General features: G+C 50.2%; 1 protein-coding gene across 4 annotated transcripts in view; it reads right to left on the bottom strand.

Annotated features, from left to right (window-relative positions):
• SEPTIN9 (septin 9) overlaps positions 1–18,750 on the bottom strand; it is a 267,635-nt gene that overhangs the window by 150,246 nt on the left and 98,639 nt on the right. The window contains exon 1 of one of the 4 annotated variants that reach the window (XM_030534404.1): positions 3,431–3,661. The exons of the other annotated variants lie outside the window; for them this stretch is intronic. Within the exon in view, the coding sequence (XP_030390264.1) occupies positions 3,431–3,485 (55 nt within the window). The 5' untranslated portion in view covers positions 3,486–3,661. Of the gene's footprint in view, positions 1–3,430; positions 3,662–18,750 lie in introns of those variants that run through there. 4 annotated transcript variants of the gene reach the window in all.

Below are 18,750 nucleotides of genomic sequence, written 5' to 3'. Positions count from 1 at the left end.
CTTGCATCGGGGAGTGAAGGAGAGGAAGGAATAGCAACCCCTCATGCCAAGCAGCACTTCGCTCCCTTCTGCTACTCTGTACTTTTAGGTAAAGTGTCAGGCCCAAGCCAGCGAGAGACACTAGGAGAGGAACCAGACAAGGATGGCCAAAGGGAACATTTTCTGCAGGGCCAACAGGCCTGCAGTTTGCAAGAACAAAGAGGGATCCAGCTTCCAGAGGATCTGGGGTCTGTGTGACTTGTGATTTTTTGGCCAGATCTTTCACTTTTGGCCCTGGGCACTTATTAGATGCCCACCCAGAAATCAAACACTAGGCTCACTGTCGATGGGGTTAAGAGAATAACAGGAACTGGCACTACCACGGTCTCTGCTTGGGATGCCGCCGCAGAGTCGCGACAGCTAATTAAGCTGTGAACTATTAACCTGGATCCCAGCTCGGGGCAATGCCAGGACTTTTGGCCAGATGCATCCACAGCTTTCTCTATGCTTCTCACTACACAGACAGGGGCTGCTGTTTTGGGAACACCCACACTGGCATGAACATTCTCCCACTGGGGGGCAGCTCCTTGTCTGGGGGGAACATTCACATTCTGCAGCAAACAGCCTTCAGGCTCATTGCAGGGCCTTTACCATCTTCAGTTCGTTCTCCGAGTGGAGGATTACTTCAGGCTGCAAACAGATTTAAACGCGGTTGGGGTGGGTGAAAGGGGAGGACTGTAATTACATCAGAGCCTGAGCGTACTTCAGCAGCGATGTGAGTGCAAGTCCCTGAAGGGCAGTTATACACGCACTAGATGCAACAAAGAATGGAAAACTGATTGAGCAGCCGGGCAGCTTCGCTCACTCCAAACTTCCACTAGCACTTACTTTGTTATGAGATTGTATTTCCCCCTCTCTCTCACCCACCCACCCCTCCCAGTGTGCTGCTGCAGAGACTGGAGTCCTGCAGGGTAAAAGATTGTGGCAGGGGGTGGCCACACTGGAGAGGACATGCCCCTGATTTTCACAGGAGGGGAAAGATCATCTTGTGGTTGAAGCACTGAACTAGGACTCAGGGTTCAATTCCCAGCTGTATGTGACCTGGAGCAAGTCATGCTGTGCCTCAGTTTCCTCCACTACAACATGCAAATGAAGATATGTCCCCGCTTCCCTGCAGGGGATACAAGACTGAATTCATAAGAGTCTGTGAAGTCCTGTGAAACTATGGCTACAGAGGCCCCAGAAGTATCTAGACAGACAAATCCAAAGCCATGACCCACCACCCTGCTCTAGGGCTCTGCTATTTCTTGGTTTTCTACAGCCCACTGTGCAAAGCTCAGTTTCTTTGGACCGCGGCTGGCTCTTAAGTCCCAGTGCTTCTGGAGAGAAAATGTTGCTTTTCGAGTACTTGCACCGTTTTTAGGAAGAACAATTCCCCTGATCTTAAAATCACACCTGTATTCTCCAGGCCCGTTCCAGATTAGTCCTTTTGTCCTGTCATTGCCTGTCTCTGGCCTACATGCCTTTCTGGCAAGAGTCCAGACTTGACTAGGTTAGTTCTTTGTGCTCTCTTGAAAAGTCAGCACACTGGGCACATGCCCAGGGCCCTCAGTTCAAAGGCATCCCTCAAAACCCTTTAGCGCTCCACAAGGGTCCGAGGGGAGATACTCCTCCTCTCTCGTATGCTCTCCAGAGGCTCAGGCGACCACGAAGACATGATGCCGTAACAGGCAGTAGAAATTCTAACTCAGTTCACAAAAGAAGCTTCCTCCAGCAGCTCTAGCTATGGCCATCTCACAGCTATCTCCAAGCTGTGCTGGCATTCAAGAGAAGCAAAGGGCAAGCCCTGCGTGTGCTTGGAGATTCACAGCCTTCTCTATTATGTCAGGCATGCGCTTCAGACTAAAAAGCTACATAAACAGAGTAAGAAAAGACAGGAAAAATCCAGCCTGAGGATCTTTCCTTAGCAGATAACAACAGAGTGCGGTGCTGAGCTGAACTAAAAACCCCATGCACTCAGAATTGAGAACAATCATCTCTGAACTCCCCAAAAAGCTGCCAGAGGATGTGAGATGGCAGCCGGCCAGGTTCAGACACCTCCATTTTTCCAGCCTCCCCAGCCCTACCTACAGAAGCCTGGACAAGTCAACAAGCAGAGCCAATTGCTTCTCACTTTGCTGAAGAAGTAGTCAAACCCTATCCAGTTTGTCCCCTTTCCTCCTGCATGTAAGAGGGCCAGTCTCCAGCTGTGGCCAGTGATAGTGACTCAGTGCAGCTGTTTCCAGGCGATGGCAACCCCCTTGTTCCCCATGCAGAAGTGAAAAGCTCTTTTCACACCCTGAAAGCACAGCCTGCAACATTTCCCAGAAGAGAAGTAGTATGACGTTGGCCTGGCCCTGGGACCCAAAGATCTGGGCTCAGTCCCCAACTCTGCCACATTGGAGGAACGAACTGGAAGCTAACACTTTACACACCGCTGGATGAACGCCAAACCCACAGATCCCATGGCCACACCAGATTCAGCCCGCCTGGTGCTGGGGACAGGGCCCTGACGGTCACTGCCCCACAGACAAAGAGTGCCTAGCAATCCCGGACTCATCTGCCTGGGGATTCGCTTCCCTGCCCTGTAGGAGAACCCAAGGCCAGGAACTCAAGGAGTTTTGCTGAGCACAGATGCTGCTGGAAAAGCAAATATTTCCAGGTCTCTTTCTGGCTGGTGGGAGGGGGAGGAGCTGGCAATAATCCCCCTCCCACAAGGACCCAGGAACAGAAGGGCCCCACTCCCTGCACTGCGAGGGAGGCTGCCCCAGACACAGCTCAACAGGAGGTTGGAGGGAGGGAGGCGACGCTGGCTCTTGGATTCACCCCGTCCGCAGATGGCTGGAGCCTGGAGAGGTGGCAAGCCCGGCCCGAGCAGGCACAACGGCGGGGAAGGAGACTCAAAGACGGGGAGGGGTGTAAGTTGCCAGCTGTTGCCCTGCCCCCTTGAGAGCCCGGCCTCTACTGAGGCCTTCGGGCGCACAAAGCCCCCAGGGCAGCTGCAGCGCTGAGACCCTCTCGGGGATTCCGCCTGCCACTCACCGGAGCTAGCGACCCCCTGCTCTGCCCTGCGCCACCCCCAAGAGGAAAAAGGGGACTCGCTGCCAAGGCAGCCCCGCTCCCAGCTCCGCGCCTCCCCGCAGACCCAGCCCAGCCCGGAGCTTCCTGGCCAAAGCGCCCACTTGGAAACTAATCAGCGCGCAAGCAGCCCCGTGCGCTTCTCCAGCCCAGGAGCCAGCGGCCCCCTCCCCACGTCCCGGCAGATCCCCCCCAGTCCAGCCTCAGCCCAGGCGCTGCCTCCTCCTGCTGCTGCTGCTTCTCCCCCTGCGCACCCGGGGAAGGGAGAGACAGCACGATCCCCCCACCGCTGAGTGGGAGCGCTCGGGCGCTGCCCCGCGCCGCAAGCTCCTACCTTCGAAGTCGGAGATGATGCCCTCCAAGTGCGCGTTCACCGCCGGGTCTGACATCGCGGCGCGCTGCCCCCACCCCCTCCCCAAATAAAGCCCCCGGCCGGGGGTGGCTGCGCTGCGGCCAAACTCCTGCCGAGCCCCTGGCCGGCCCCACAGCACGATCCCAGCGACCGCGGGCTGGGTTCGCCGCTGAGCTCGCCGGAGCCCCTCTGGGGCCCCCTCCCGCTCGCAGGCTCGGGCTGAATGAATGGAGGAAGGGCAGAGGGAAGGAGCCCTCCCAGCTTGCTCACACACACCCAGGGCACAGTCCCAGCCCCAGCCCCAGCCAGTGCGAGCGCAGCCCAGCCTCCCCTCCTCGCACTGGCTGCTAGGCACGCCCGTCAAACCTGCCTCCCGGCTCGGAGATCAGGGGCACGCAGCCGCCTCGCCGCCCTCCGGCCCTTTGGAGAGGGGCAAAAACAGAGCGGGAGGGCGGCGATCACTCCTCGCTCCCCGAGAACGTGCAAGTGAGTCGTGCCGGGGTTTGCCAACACGCTGTGCAAGGCGAGCCGGCCGGGGCGGGCTAGCAAGGGCCCAGGAGCTCATCTGGGTAGAGCTGGGGTGAGGGCGGCTGTTACAATTGGGGGCGCCCCGCACGCACTGCCTGCCACCGGGAGAAATCACCTTCTGCCACTATGGACAGGGAACATGCCACCCTGCAGCCCCTTTCTGGAGGAAGGGACTCGTGCTGTGCCCAGTACTCACAAAGGCTTTCCCCACTGCTTCTGTACTCCCCCCTTTATTTCTGCCAGCCTCCCTGTATTTCCACACTTCTCCCCACCACTTCCGCCTCTACTCTTCTCCGTCCCTTCTTTGTTTCAGGTTTGGTCTACTGGTGCCAGTAACTAAAATGGGTTTAGACACTGATTTAACCACCTGTAGTTAAACCGGTACAATTCCCTCATGCGGATACTCTTACATCAGTTAAGTTCAGGAGAATAAGCTATGCCGCTGTAACCAGCTTAGCCGCAACCACGCTGGGGAAGGACGGTAGAAAACCATAGCCACCATAGAATTAGTTCAGTCAGGGCAAACAATGGGTGTAGAGTGGGCCTTAAGGACTGTACCAATTCAGTGAGTTAAACCAGTGCAACTTTAGTTCATAGACAAGGCTGCATGCTTTCCAACCTTCTTTGGATTACACAGGACCTTCTTCCTTTGCTTTACCTCCCCAATTCTCCCTTGTACTCCCTCCTCCAACAGCATCAAGCCCTGCTGGCCAGTAACAGCCTTTCTGTAGGAGAGACCCTTATGATCCACTCACTCTAACTGGTTAGAATATGCCCATCACTGTAGCATCAGTGCATGTTCCTGCAGCTGATCAGAGATTGCTACAGAGCAGTTAGACATCATCATGCTGCATCTCCCTGGGGACTGAGTCTTCCGCAACTGGGTGGTTTCAGACTGATATACTCTCGCCCTGGAGCCCGGGTGCAGCTTCTGACTCCGTTTTGTCACTCTCTGCTTCCTCTCTTCTCGGATTGTGCATCTCGCCCATATGTATGTTGCCCTTCCCCTTCTGCTTTCCCCTTCCAGCTGTGACTCAGATACTACAACCTTTACTCAGACTGGGTACAATCCTATATGTAACCCCAGAGAAGGCTACTTCTCAGCACGTTCTGTTCCATTCTAGGTAGAGTCTTACACTGAGCTCTTCACCCCATAGCATCTGAGTAGGGGTGGCAGAATCTGGCCCTCTGTCTTGTCTTTCTCCCAGCCAATGATTCCCCCAGAATTGTTTTGACTGTGCTACCCTAACTCACTGAATTTGTTCAGAGACAGTAGCAGGAAAAGTAGCATAAAACAGACCCAATGTAACTCTTTTTCTGCTAGGCCATGAGGGAAGCGATGCGAAAAGGAGCAGGCTGGGTATAACCCTCCATTGCTGCAATAGGGGCACATCTGCAGATTTATTTTATTTTAAAATTTTTAATGACTTTTTCCCCCCAAACACCGAAGAGACTTGTCCTAGCACACTGGAACCCAAAAGCAAAACGAACTGGCCCAAAGCTGTCTACAGCTACGGGACATCCAAAAGGCAAATGAGTAAAGGGTGAAAAGCACAGCTGATTTCCACTGCTGTTCAATCCAGGACTTCACTGAGTGATGTTCAGTTGCTGATTTGATGACATTGGTTGTGCCCTAGCATGTAACAGAGCAGACCACATGAACCAAACAAATGGATCGCCAGTCTAGATTGGGTATTTAACACTGCTGGTTTTAAGCCATATGAAAGCAGCAGCAGAAAAGGTGATTTGTTTTTTACCCAGTTTTAATAATCCGAAGTTACATGGAAGGACTTTCTTAAAAAAAAAGAAAACCATTATTGTTTAAACAAGCTGATTAATGCACCCTTTAAAACAGCAATATGATATTTTAAGCTACAAACAGCTTGTCAGACATTACAGCCTCCCTTTAAAAAGAATAATGCTCGTGTCTTGAATTCTTTACACGGAACTGGTAAACCACAAACAGTTCAGAGAGGTTCGCACTTTGCCTCCTTGCCATCGCAGGTTTAAAAATAATGTAGATACTTATTGCATTGATAACACGTGAGATTGCTCAAAAATACATGAGTGCAACTTTCTTTGGAAGCCCATGTTAAATTAGCCCAGTTATACATTCCAAGTGTGTTAGACAACGGCATGAGCTCACATGGGTTTACAGCTCGAATTGCCTTTCTTGTGATGCTAATCTCACATCCTTAGTGGGCCCTTGCCATTTGCAGATCTACACTGTCTTTAGGGAAGGGAAACTCTTGTTACATTATACAGAATCCAATGCTGCTGACCTGTATCAGTGGCCTTGGCACCAATTTTGAAAGGAAGCTTGTGCTTCCTTCTTGTATGGTGCTAAGGTGCAGAGGTTATATCCACAATCCATTTTAAGTGGACAAAAAAAAGCCCAAACACAGAGTCTGAGATTTACAATTGGCTAGTATAAGACAGTGATTTTCAACCTTTTTTCATTTGCGGACTCCTAAAAAAATGTCATATGGAGGTACGGACCCCTTTGGAAATCTTAGACGTTGTCTGCAGACCATGGATCCAGGTTGAAAACCATTGGTAGAGAAATGTTGCCTTGCTAAGACTGAGGGAGAATTCTCCCAGTATTGGGAGCTGTATAACCTGAGTTAGATTGAGATGAGCACTGCTAATGGACATAAGCCTCTGGGGACTTGTCATGATGGGCGTGGGGATGGAATACAAATGAAAAAAAAAGTGAGCAAGCAAAGAAAGAAAAAAATACGGAAAAAAAACAACCCACGGCCCTCTGAGGGGCTGAATAGTGCCTGTGAACCACACAGTGCTCTCACTCCCATTGAATTCAGTGTGAGAGGAGACTGCTGAGACCCGCAGTGAGCCGGGTCCGTTGTTTGGAGTCTGATGTTACCCTCCGAAATACGTCACCCAAGCAATAGTGTTGTACTGTGATGGAATCTGTGTTTTTGAGATGGGGAAGGGGTCAGGGAATAGGGAGTGAACTAGCTAGTGGAAAAACCTGCTAGTTCGATACATTTTTAATGCCAATTATCTCAGTGACGACAGAGCCAGAGCCTGGACTCATAGCTTCTCTGGGAAATACAGCTCTTGCAATACAGAGGGAAACAGCTTCCAGAACAGAGATAGGCACAGGGAGAGTCCATAAATACAGAGATAGGGGAAATGAAGTCATCACCAGGAAATCAAAACCCTTTCTCTCTGTTTATTTGGTAAAATGATACCTATTGTGGAGGAAATGGGAAAATTTCCACTGCCTCACACTGCACAACCTGGGCCAGGGGGAGAGACGAGGGGAAGAGGTTTGTATGGCCACATTGCAACTTGTTGCTTTCCAGATGATTCCTTTTTTTTCCTCCATTCCCTTAGAGAATTACTTTTCAAATAAGGCTGCTAAATGCCATCTGTTCTATTAATAGCACACTGAGTGATGCACAGAAAAGGAATATTAGAAAAGCTAACATGGCATGCAGCCTATTCAGACTTGGGGTATGCCTACACTGCAGTTAGACTGCAGCACCTGGCCCATGCCCGCTGACTTGGGCTAAGGGGCTGTTTAATTGCAGTGTAGATGTTAGGGTCCCTCCCTCACTGCAGGGTCCTAGAGCCCAGGCCCCGGTTGGAATGTCTTCACTGCAATTAAACAGCCCCTTGGCTCGAGCCCGAGTCAGCTGGCATGGGCCAGCCACAGGTGTCTAATTGCAGCATAGATATTCCCATAAACATTGAATAAAACCCCAACTGGTAATGCTTGTGTGGGTTTGATTTAAGCTGTGAGGAAAGTGACCAACATCTGAGCTAAGGCTGCCGCTGTCACTAGCACAGGGGTGTGAGAACAGTGAGTGAATTATATACCAGATGGGCTGTAACCACTGGGCACAATGAGAGGACTGGAGAAGGAAGAGGCGGCTTTCATTTGGAATGGTTTTGCTTTTGTTGGGTTAAGATATAGAGCTGTAGATTCTTAGCAGACTTGATATCTCCTCCCTTCCTCTATACAGCTGTCCTCATCTCTTCCTAGTTTCCAATCTGCCCCTAAACTCCTTGAATGTCAGATTTATTCCTATGGTCTCCCAGATCTAGCCGGTCTGCTAGGATTGGTGGGAAGGTTGACTTTGTCTAATGGGCAAACTCAGCTATCTTAACATAATCTCAGCTATGTGGTTGCTTTGCATCAGTCTGCACCACAGAAGATATTGAGGAGATGGGTACCCCACATCTAATCTTTGCTGGTAATAAAGATGAGGTGCTGTCAACAGATCACTAGGCCCAGATGAGGGCATCTAGAGCTATGATGGAATTTGGAAATGAAGAGACTGAGGTGCTAACCCCGATATGCAATCTCTCATTGAAATCAACTACCAGGATAGCAAATAGCAAAATAAATAAATAAAATGCTAGGGATGAGCAAAAAGGATTGGATCCTCATGTTTATGAATAACAAGAATATCCAGATTTACAATAGTAAATATTATAAAACTAACAGGAGTTTTAGAAGGGAGGTAAATGCTCATGCCAAACACTAGCTGGCCGGGGTTAGGAAACAGCTTTCCCTGGGGCAGTTTATCCCATCACTGCCTCTCCTCCAGTGCACCTTCTTGCACCTTCTTCTGAAGCACCTCTTACTGGCCACTGGCAGAGTCAGAATTCTGGACTGGATGGACCTTGGGTCTGATCCATTATGGCACTTCATATATTTGTGGAGTTTAAGACCAGAAGGGACCATTTGATCACCTAGTCCAGGGGTTCTCAAACTGGGGGTCAAGACCCCTCAGGGGATCACGAGGTTATTACATGGGGGGTTGCAAGCTGTCAGCCTCCACCCCAAACTGAGCTTTGCCTCCAGCATTTATAATGGTGTTAAATATATAAAAAGTGTTTTTAATTTATAAGGGGGGGGTCTCACTCAGAGGCTTCCTATGTGAAAAGGGGTCACCAGTTAAAAAGTTTGAGATACTGTTGTGATACTGTTGCAAAAAAAGCAAACATGATTCTGGGATGCATTAACAGGTGTGTTGTAAACAAGACACGAGAAGTCATTCTTCCGCTTTACTCTGTGCTGGTTAGGCCTCAACTGGAGTATTGTGTCCAGTTCTGGGCACTGCATTTCAAGAAAGATGTGGAGAAATTGGAGAGGGTCCAGAGAAGAGCAACAAGAATGATTAAAGGTCTTGAGAACATGACCTATGAAGGAAGGCTGAAGGAATTGGGTTTGTTTAGTTTGGAAAAGAGAAGACTGAGAGGGGACATGATAGCAGTTTTCAGGTATCTAAAAGGGTGTCATCAGGAGGAGGGAGAAAACTTGTTCACCTTAGCCTCCAATGATAGAACAAGAAGCAATGGGCTTAAACTGCAGCAAGGGAGATTTAGGTTGGACATTAGGAAAAGTTCCTAACTGTCAGGGTAGTTAAACACTGGAATAGATTGCCTAGGGAAGTTGTGGAATCTCCATCTCTGGAGATATTTAAGAGTAGGTTAGATAAATGTCTATCAGGGATGGTCTAGACAGTATTTGGTCCTGCCATGAGGGCAGGGGACTGGACTCGATGACCTCTCGAGGTCCCTTCCAGTCCTAGAGTCTATGAGTCTATGAGTGTCACTGACCTAGTCTGACCTGTATAACACAGGGCATCAAATTACACTCAGTTACCCCTGTATTGAGCCCAATAACTTGTATTTGGCTAAAGCATCTTCCAAAAAAAAGCCAATATCATTCTCACGCATGCCATATCTGGAGCGGATGTTGTGATGGCCAAAATTATAACAGGATTCAAAAAAGAGTTAGATAAATTCATAGAGGATAGGCCCATCAATGGCTATTAGCTAAGATGGTCAAGGATGCAACCCCATACTCTGGGTGTCCCTAAGCCTCTGAGCACCAGAAGCTGGGAGTGGATGACAGGAGATGGATCACTTGATGATTATCTGTTCTGTTCATTTCCTCTGAAGCACCTGGCACTAGCCACTGTTGGAAGACAGCTTACTGGGCTAGATGGATCATTGATCTGACCCCATATGGCCATTTTTCTGTGGTAATATCAACTCCTTCCTCCTACTTACTGCTCTCCTATTTATACATCCAAGGTTTGCACTAGCGCTTATATCGATTCCGGAACTCCATCAACCCCAACGGAGTTCCGGAATCGACACGGAGAGCCGCGAACATCGATCCCGCGCGGTGTGGACGGGTGAGTAATCCGATCTTAGATATTCGACTTCAGCTACGTTATTCACGTAGCTGAAGTTGCGTATCTAAGATCGATCCCCCCCCCCCGCCCAGTGTGGACCAGCCCTCTGACAAACAGAGTCTAGGGACACCATTCCTTACCCATCCTGGCTAATAGCCATTAATGGACTTAATCTCCATGAATTTATCCCTTAATATCTGGGACAAAGCAGCAGCTCTGAGCCTCGCTCTCCATAGTAGAAGTCCTTTGCTCATGCTATCCCTACTGTCAGGAACTGGGTGCCTCCTGGCTCTCTTCAAATGCTTTCTCCAGACCTGTCTTTTCTCTCTGGCCTATGACTCCCAGCTCTTCTCTTAAAAAGCAGCCAATCAAATCTGACCACTTAAACCAGCCAGTTCTTTCTGTGATCAGTCGTTCTCCCCCAGACTTAGTCTTTACTGGCTCTCTAGCCCTGCCATGCTATAGTTACAGATGCTACCTGTAAGTTGTATTGTAATCTACATACTTTACAAAGATAACTGGATTTCCTGGTAAACTGGAAACTTTCCAGTTTGGCAAGGCATCCCACTGACCAAGCCAGCCATATTAAGACCAATATAAAGAAAATCACAGTTGCAATATCATCAGTTGACTGGCCAGCAACCTTCCTACACAGCAGACTTTCCCCCCTGGTTCTTCTGAATTCAGGGGCCCACCTGACTCTGTGCTGGGCCCCAACATATCTCCAATCTCCTCAGTCAATTGTGTGCATCCTCACTCACGCTGGAGGCTGAGTTTTCCAAAACCCATGGCAATCTTCTTCCTCAGAAGCAGCTAGTACTGGCCAGTGTCATTAATTGGATATTGGGCTAGATAGATCTTTGGTGTCATGCAGGCTGAGCAATTCCTGTGCTCCAGATCCTGCAGCTGCACAGGGATGGGGAGGAGATGCCAGGGACCATGGCATGGTAAAGGACTGCCCAGACAGCTGTGTTATAAAACAGGGGCAGGGAGGAGTGACATGTCACACTGCAAGTACGCTGTCTTCTCTAAACCCTTCGGAGTCCCCCCTTATCGCTCTCACAGTCTGCTCCTACCTCGAACGCCAGGCTCATTTGCAGCGGATGACCTGAGTCATTGTGGCTAAATGAATCCTGGAGGCATGTTTTTAAAATTATCCAGCAAACCGTAGCAGATAATTAATCCGCATCTCCCTCTTTTTTCTCCCCTGGCTCTAATTAGAAAATGGAACCCTTTGAGGGGACTCGCCGTTCACATCGGGCTGTCAGACGCCTCCCCTGCTGAGCTGAATCTGCAGCTGTTCCATGATGAATCAGCCCTCAACAGCTTTCCAGGCCAGGGCTCCCATTCTATAGGATTCAGAGTGGTAGCCATGTTAGTCTGTATCAGCAAAAACAATGAGGAGTCCTTGTGGCACTTTAGAGACTAACAAATTTATTTGGGCATAAGCTTTCCTGGCAGGAGCGGTGCCAGTGTTTTTGGCTCCCTAGGCACAGGGCCGGCTCGCCGGTCCCGCAGCTCCGGTGGACCTCCCGCAGGCGTCCCTGTGGACAGTCCGCTGGTCCCACGGCTCCAGTGGACCTCCCGCAGGTGTCCCTGTGGACAGTCCGCTGGTCCCGCAGCTCCGGTGGACCTGCCACAGGTGTCCCTATGGACAGTCCGCTGGTCCCGCGGCTCCAGTGGACCTGCCGCAGGCGTGCCTGTGGATGCTCCACCTGAGCCATGGGACCAGCAGACCCTCCGCAGGCACACCTGCAGGAGGTCCACCGGAGCAGCCTGCCGCCCTCCCAAATCCTGGTGCCCTAGGCGACCGCCTAGGTCACCTAAATGGAAGCACCGGCCCTGTTTCCTGGGCTAAAACCCGCTTCATCAGATGCTTAGAGTGGAAAATACAGTAGCAGGTATATACACAGTACATGAAAAGATGGGAGTTGCCTTACCAAGCTGGGGTCAGTGCTTACGAGACAATTCAATTTCCATAGGAAGAACACACCAGCCCCTGTGCCCTACAGGGAGAAGGCTAGGGCTCAGAATGCTTTGTAGCTCCCCATATGGCTGATGCAGGAGCAATGCTGCCTGATCCATCCTGTCTGTTTTGGTCAGATCAGCGGCAGTGAAGTGGAAAACCAAGGAGAGAGGGGGCTTTTTAACTGTCAGGGGGCAGAGGCGTGAGGAGCCCAGGTGACTTCACTGCTCCTTAGCTGCTCTCCCTCACCAATGAACTCTGGAAGATAGAGCCAGCACACAGGAAAGCTTTCCTGCCCATTCCAGCCCCTAGCCAGAACTAGGATCCCTACCAAATCCAGTGCAGTGAATGCAAACACACACATCATCCAATGGAATCTTAAGCCAACTGCTTAGGGAACAGGGAAGGAAAGGTTTGCAACTTCCTAGAGAAGGAAGGAAGGAGTATCATTAAATTGGGCTGGGCTTCCTTTTTAACTGGGCTTTAAATGCCACTACAGTCAGTGAAGTAACCACAGAACTGGCCATTGTCCATGCATCCATGTGCACCCATCATGTGCTCAGGTTTCCACCACAAAGTTTCGGCTCACAACACCCCTAGGAAGAAGCTCTGTGATCTCCTTTTTACAGGTCGGGAAACTGAGGGAGAATGTGTTCGTGTTAGAGATTTTCAGATGGGGTCAGCACATCAGCTGCATCTGAGTAGGGAGCTCTTCTGAACATCTGGTCCTTATTCAGGTACCTACATGGAGCTGAGCTTTTTGGAAAGCCTGGCCCTGGCTGTGGGTGCTGAGCATTTCAAAACGTGACCCTGAACTCCTCTGAAACTCAGGACCCAGGAATGAATTTAGCCTGAAACAAAACACGTGCTACTAAAATACAGTTACAGCAAGAAGAGTGACTCTGTAACAATGATACTTATTTTCCATCAGTGTTTCCAGATCAAATTTGCTCACTTAGTCAGAGAATCAAGCTGTGCCTTTTCTCTTCCATGTGTGCATACATGCACACCTGATCTTGCCAACAATATGCAAAGAGCCAAGTCTTCCTCTTGTGCAACTTGGAATAATTCCCTTGATTTCAATGAAGTCGCTCTGGATTTACACTGGTGTAATTGAGATGAGAATCTGGCCCTAAACCTATTTGCTTCAGCAGGATTTATACTGGATTTACATGGTGTAAATGAGACTAGAGTCTGGAATTCAGACTTGAGTCTCAGTCTTGCTACCCATATGGAGACAAAACTCTCTTAGACTTGAATGGCAGTTTTCCCATCTCAGGACTGCAGGATTGGACCCTGACCTGCCAGTTCTGTTTAACAAGAGCTTGCCCTGCTGCAGCTACACTGTCTCTGGCAACAGAAACCTTGTTTGTGCCAGTAACCTGAGCAGATGTGACACGGAAGATGCGGGGAGCACAGGAGCCCAGTTTTACAGACTATAATGGAACACATGGGGGTCAACAGTAGCATGCCAGGAGGCAGGGAGAGTGGCCTACAGCCCAGTGGGCTCCATACAGGAACCCTGCTGCTGACACAGACACGAAGTGCCCCCCCTCCCCAAGCAACGCTCCCAGCAGCACTCAGAGCCTTATTGACCTGAATGAGCAATTTGTCCATTTACACAGAGCGACCCGTGTGCACTTAATGAGTTTGCTATTGACCACACGGACCTCATGCTGCAAACACATGAGTCACTCATGGCATCAGTGTCAGAGCCCAGCTGGAAGCATTTCACGTGGAGCCGTCAATTCCGGCTATTGTGTTCATCGAGGAGCTGGGAAACAAAAACACCGTCTGAAGCCCGTGCTGAGGGACACGCTGATCTCGCCAGCTTCGCCAGAACACGGACACTCCAGCAGAGCCAACTCGGCAGTGTTGACACCGCCTGTTCGCTGCTTCCCTTAGCCCAAGAGAGACCTGCACCAGTAGGCTACTGGCTCAGGGAGGGGGCAAATAGGCTAAAGATACCATTGCCATGCCTCTTGGGAGGTAGGTTGAGAGACTTAAGTGCTTTGAGATCCTTGAGTGGAAGGGGGAGTGGAAATGCCACTTATGATTCTATCTACCCAAACCCTGTGGCCTTCAAGGTAAAATAAGGTCAGTCTGAAACTCTCCTCCAGCTTGTTTATTTTCAGCTCAGCGCTCATTATAAAAGTTCCGTTTAAGGTGCAGCCTTATTAGAGGCTGGCTTTTCACAACAAAGGCCAAGCGTGCTCTCCCATAAGGGAAACTAGCTGACAATGCATCATGCTGCGCAAGTAGAAATAATGTAGGGGCTACCCTACATTACAAGACGCAGGCGCAAAACTCAGCAGGGCAAGGATACCTTGGCCCCTGAGTTTCTCTCTCTCTCTCTCTCTCTCACACACACACACACACACACACACACACACACACACACACACACACCCATGTCTCCCCTCGTCAAGCCTTCCCCTGCAGCTGTCAGAAGTGCCTGGGCCATTATCTTGAGCGAGAGGAGATGTCCTCACATTCCCAGCAGGAGATATTGTGCATGTCTTTCTGCTTGTGGAGGGAAAGGACAAGGGGGGGACGTTAGTTTGGGACCCTGGTCCCCAGAGAAGCAGGCCACTTTGGTTCCTGAAAACTTCCCGGCAGCCCCTAATTAGAGAGGGCTCGGAGGAAGAAATGAGCCAGTGTAACACATATGCTTTGCTGCCAGATGTTTCTCCCTCTGCTTTGCAGCTGGTCTCTAGCTGAGAGTTTCCGAGCTCCTTCCTTCAGGATAAGGAGGCGATGTAGGAAGAAGACGGCTCTCCATGCTGAGGTGCTGCAGAGATTACCCTTGGCTACTCCAGTTTACACAACAACCCATGCCCCTATCTCTCCTCCCACATACACAGCCTAGTCTTTCCTCTCTCTGCCTGTCTGTCGCCCACCCTTCCCTCTGCGCTCCTTCTCAAGTTACACCAGGCTGCTAGGCGGTAGTGCAATGCTCTTTTCCTATCCTGCTGGGTATGTCATTCCAGAGAGCAGCACACAAACCAGTCGAGGAGTCAGCCTGTGGAGATGCTGCCCCAGCAGCTCCTTCAGCAGTGTGCTCGTGACCTTTTCAACCCAGAACTTTTCCAGTCATAAATACGCCAGCAAATGGCTGGAGAGTTTCCTTTTTATGGCTCCCTACTGCTTTGCCATGAGGCTGTTTTCAGTGGTTCCTGCTACATATACCAGTCCTCGCTTGGCTTCTCCCCACCCTGCAGAGGCTCCAGTGATGTTCCAAGCCCCACATGGCATCTATTGGGCCCACGAAGATCTTAGACACAAACTGCAGGCTGCCTGATCCAAAGTTTGAGTCAATGGGAATGCAATTGGGTGGAGCAGGCCCTGAGAGCAATGGTATCTCCTCAACCGCTTTTCCTTAAAGATTTTTTTTTAGAAAAAAACATCCAAAGAGCCGATAAGAGCAATTCCTCAGTTACGTACCCACCCAGCTTCCTCTGCAAGAGGCAGACAGAATAAAGTTACAAGGCACAGTACTATCATGGTAGCTTTACCTTAGTAAGAAAGTAAAAAAAGCAAGAGTAGGGGAAAAAAAGTGAAAGGAAGAGAAAAATAAATCAATCTTTCCTCTCCTGCAAGCACCTCCCACCCACGATCTCCAAGGCCTTTTCAAACACTCATGAAGCAAACCTCCTAGCGCCTTGCTGAGAAACAGCCTGATCCTCCTTAAGCAGATCGGGGAAATGAGGTGCAGGGAGGGTTTGTTTTGTGTTTGTACAGCGCCTAGCACAATGGGGTCCTGGACGTGGGCTCTTAAGCCCTGCTGCAATATAAATACCCATAATCAAGTGACTTGCCCCAGGCTGCTCAGTGAGCAGTTGTAGAGCCGAATCAGAAATCAAGTCTCCTGGTTTTCAGTCCTGTATTTTAAGCACTAGACCGTACTTCCCCTCTGCAAAACAGCATGAGGCCAGATAAGGAAAAGGAACAGGGTTAGTGTGGGAAACTGTTACATATGGTCCAGTGTATAACTCTTCATGGTGGTGCCAGACCATCAACATCCGCCACTCCTGGTAGGGACCAGTATCAGTAAGAACCAAATGCCAGTCGTAATACAGTCTCTTTACCTGCCCATCAGAGTGTGCAGCCTGTCGGTTCATTCATGCCCTCTGGTTAACACCACTCACCCCCACTAGTTCATCTGCAAATGTCTTTCACCTGCAGCTGGGCACACCTGCCTCACACAGTGCACAAGTAGCTGCTGAGTGCCCTTCAGCTGTTTAAAATCCTGCAGCATGAGGGAGATTCCTGGCAACCACTGAACTTTGCTCTGCCTCCAGTTCAAACTAGCCCCAAACCATGGTGTGTGCATCATTAGGAGTGTGGTGATAAGTGTCTAGATAGGCAGGATCCTAGCATTCCACACAAGCCGGCCAATCCCTCCAACAGCTGGTCATTCTCCACCTCTGCTCTGCACTTGTGCATCTACACCCATCCCCCCTCGAGGGAAAGTGAGTCTTGGAAGCCTTGTCAGCACAGAACTTCCGTGCCCACGCTAAGCAAGAGGAGCTAGACTACTTCCTCTCCCTTGCAGCCTCTTGAATCTTTGCTCTCTGGTGCAGCCAATGTCTGTGACATTGGAGCAGCAGCTTCCTTCTGGCACTCAGCCAATGGTGAAAGCCAGCCTGTGCCCTACAAACTTCTTGTTATGAGTATCCTCGCTCCAGCTGCTGCACAAGTAACATCTGTCAAAGAGTCTGTCAGTCAGAAGCTGGTGTTCACTGATACTGGATGTGGACAAAGGCAAGTGGTCCATGATGCTGTGGGTGCAGGAAGCCATGGGGCATGTCTGATAAATATAGGGTTACCAGATAGCAACTGTGAAAAAACGGGACAGGGAGTGGAGGTAATAGGCCCCTATATAAGAAAAAGCCCCAAAAAACGGGACTGTCCCTTTAAAAATGGGACATCTGGTCACCCTAGATAAATGGCTTGTACAATAGGATCTCAAAGTTACCAGCACGAGGGTTAACTGACCTGTCAACCACACACCTCATCTGGAACTGGAAGTACGCAATCAGGCAGCAACAACAAAAAGCAAACACAATACAGTGCTGTGTTAAATGTAAACTACTAAAAAAATAAAGGGAAAGTTAAAAAAAAGTTTTGACAAGATAAATAAACTGTTTCTGTGTTTGCTTCATTTAAATGAAGATGGTTAAAAGCAGCATTTTTCTTAGGCATAGTAAAATTTCAAAGCTGTATTAAGTCAATGTTCAGTTGTAAACTTTTGCAATAACAACCAGAACATTTTGTTCAGAGTTACCAACATTTCAGAGTTACAAACAACCTCCATTCTGGAGGTGTTCCTAACTTTGAAGTTCTACTGTATTTTTGCTTGGGTGGGCATGACACATTGTGCATATCTAGGCAAAAATACAGGCCAGCCAATGGTCAATGGAGGGGACCCACAGTGGGAAGGAGAGTACTTGATGATCTGGAGAAGGAAAAACTATACTCAGGAGAAAGCATGTTCCCTGTGGCTTGGGACTGTAGTCTAGTCAGGGCCAGCTCTAGCACCAGTGAACTAATCTTGTGCTTGGGGCGGCACATTTTCAGGGGCAGCATTCCGCCCATTTCTTTTTTCTTTTTTTTTTTTCGCTTTGGATGTTAAAAGCCTAGAGCTGGTCCTGGCAGCAGCAGCGCGTCATGTGAATGGGGCGCCCTGGGGCTGCTGCGGTTCGTGCCATGTGGGAGCAGCGCCCGCACCTTGTGGCTGGGCTGGGCAGGCTCCAAGAGCTCAGGGCTGGGGTGGGGGGCAGCCAAAAATTGTTTTGCCTGGGGGCGGCAAAAAACCTAGAGCCGGCCCTGAGTCTAGCATGGTGACTTGGGACCTGTCTGCAGGATCCCCTGAGTCCCAGGTTAGAGCCCTAACCACTGGCACACCCTTCCTCCCTCCAAACAAAAAGGTTGTAGAAAGTTGAGTCCCGCACGCATGTAGACGTGAAGCTATGTCCAAGCAAACCTCCCAGATATGCCCCCTCTTCCAGCCTTCTGTGGTAAAGGAGACAGGCACCATTTATAAAGGGAGTGTAACTGAGAAGCACATGTTAGCCAGACCGCATTATACTAATGGGCCGGTTCCATACTTCTCAGCTAACGGGTTCCCCAGGCAGCAGTAAGGCAGTAATCCACTCTGCATGGCCAATGGAGCAGGGCCAAACCCAGCGCATGTCGAGGTGTTGCTGCCGAGCTCTGACTCTGAGTAGCCCCTCCACAGGACGTCAGAGATGGCGAGACCCAGGGAAGAGTAGGGACATTATAGCTGGGTAGTTACCTGCTCCTGCCCTTCGGGGCTTAAAACAGCCCAGGAGAGGGCTGTAGCTGGGGCAAGAAGCCTGGGCTGTTTGGGAGAAAGCAGGCTCAGCTGTGGCCAGGTCCCAATCAGGCCCAGCTGGCCCTTATAAGAGGCAGTGAGCCAGGAGCCCAGACAGTCTCTCTCTGCCTGCAGAGGGAGAAGGACCTGGCTGCAGGGAGCTAGACAAGGTACCTAGAGTGGAGCAGGGCTGGGGAAAGACAGAGGAGCTGGGGAGCTCCAGCCTGGAAAGCCCCAGGCTATAGCCTAGCAGAAGGCAAGAGGTACTGGGGGTTGCAGGGGGAAGCCCAGG

The sequence above is a fragment of the Gopherus evgoodei genome, chromosome 15 (genome assembly GCF_007399415.2).
Source record: "Gopherus evgoodei ecotype Sinaloan lineage chromosome 15, rGopEvg1_v1.p, whole genome shotgun sequence".
In the NCBI taxonomy this organism is placed as follows: Eukaryota; Metazoa; Chordata; order Testudines; family Testudinidae; genus Gopherus; species Gopherus evgoodei.
This window is presented reverse-complemented; position numbering and strand designations above follow the sequence as displayed.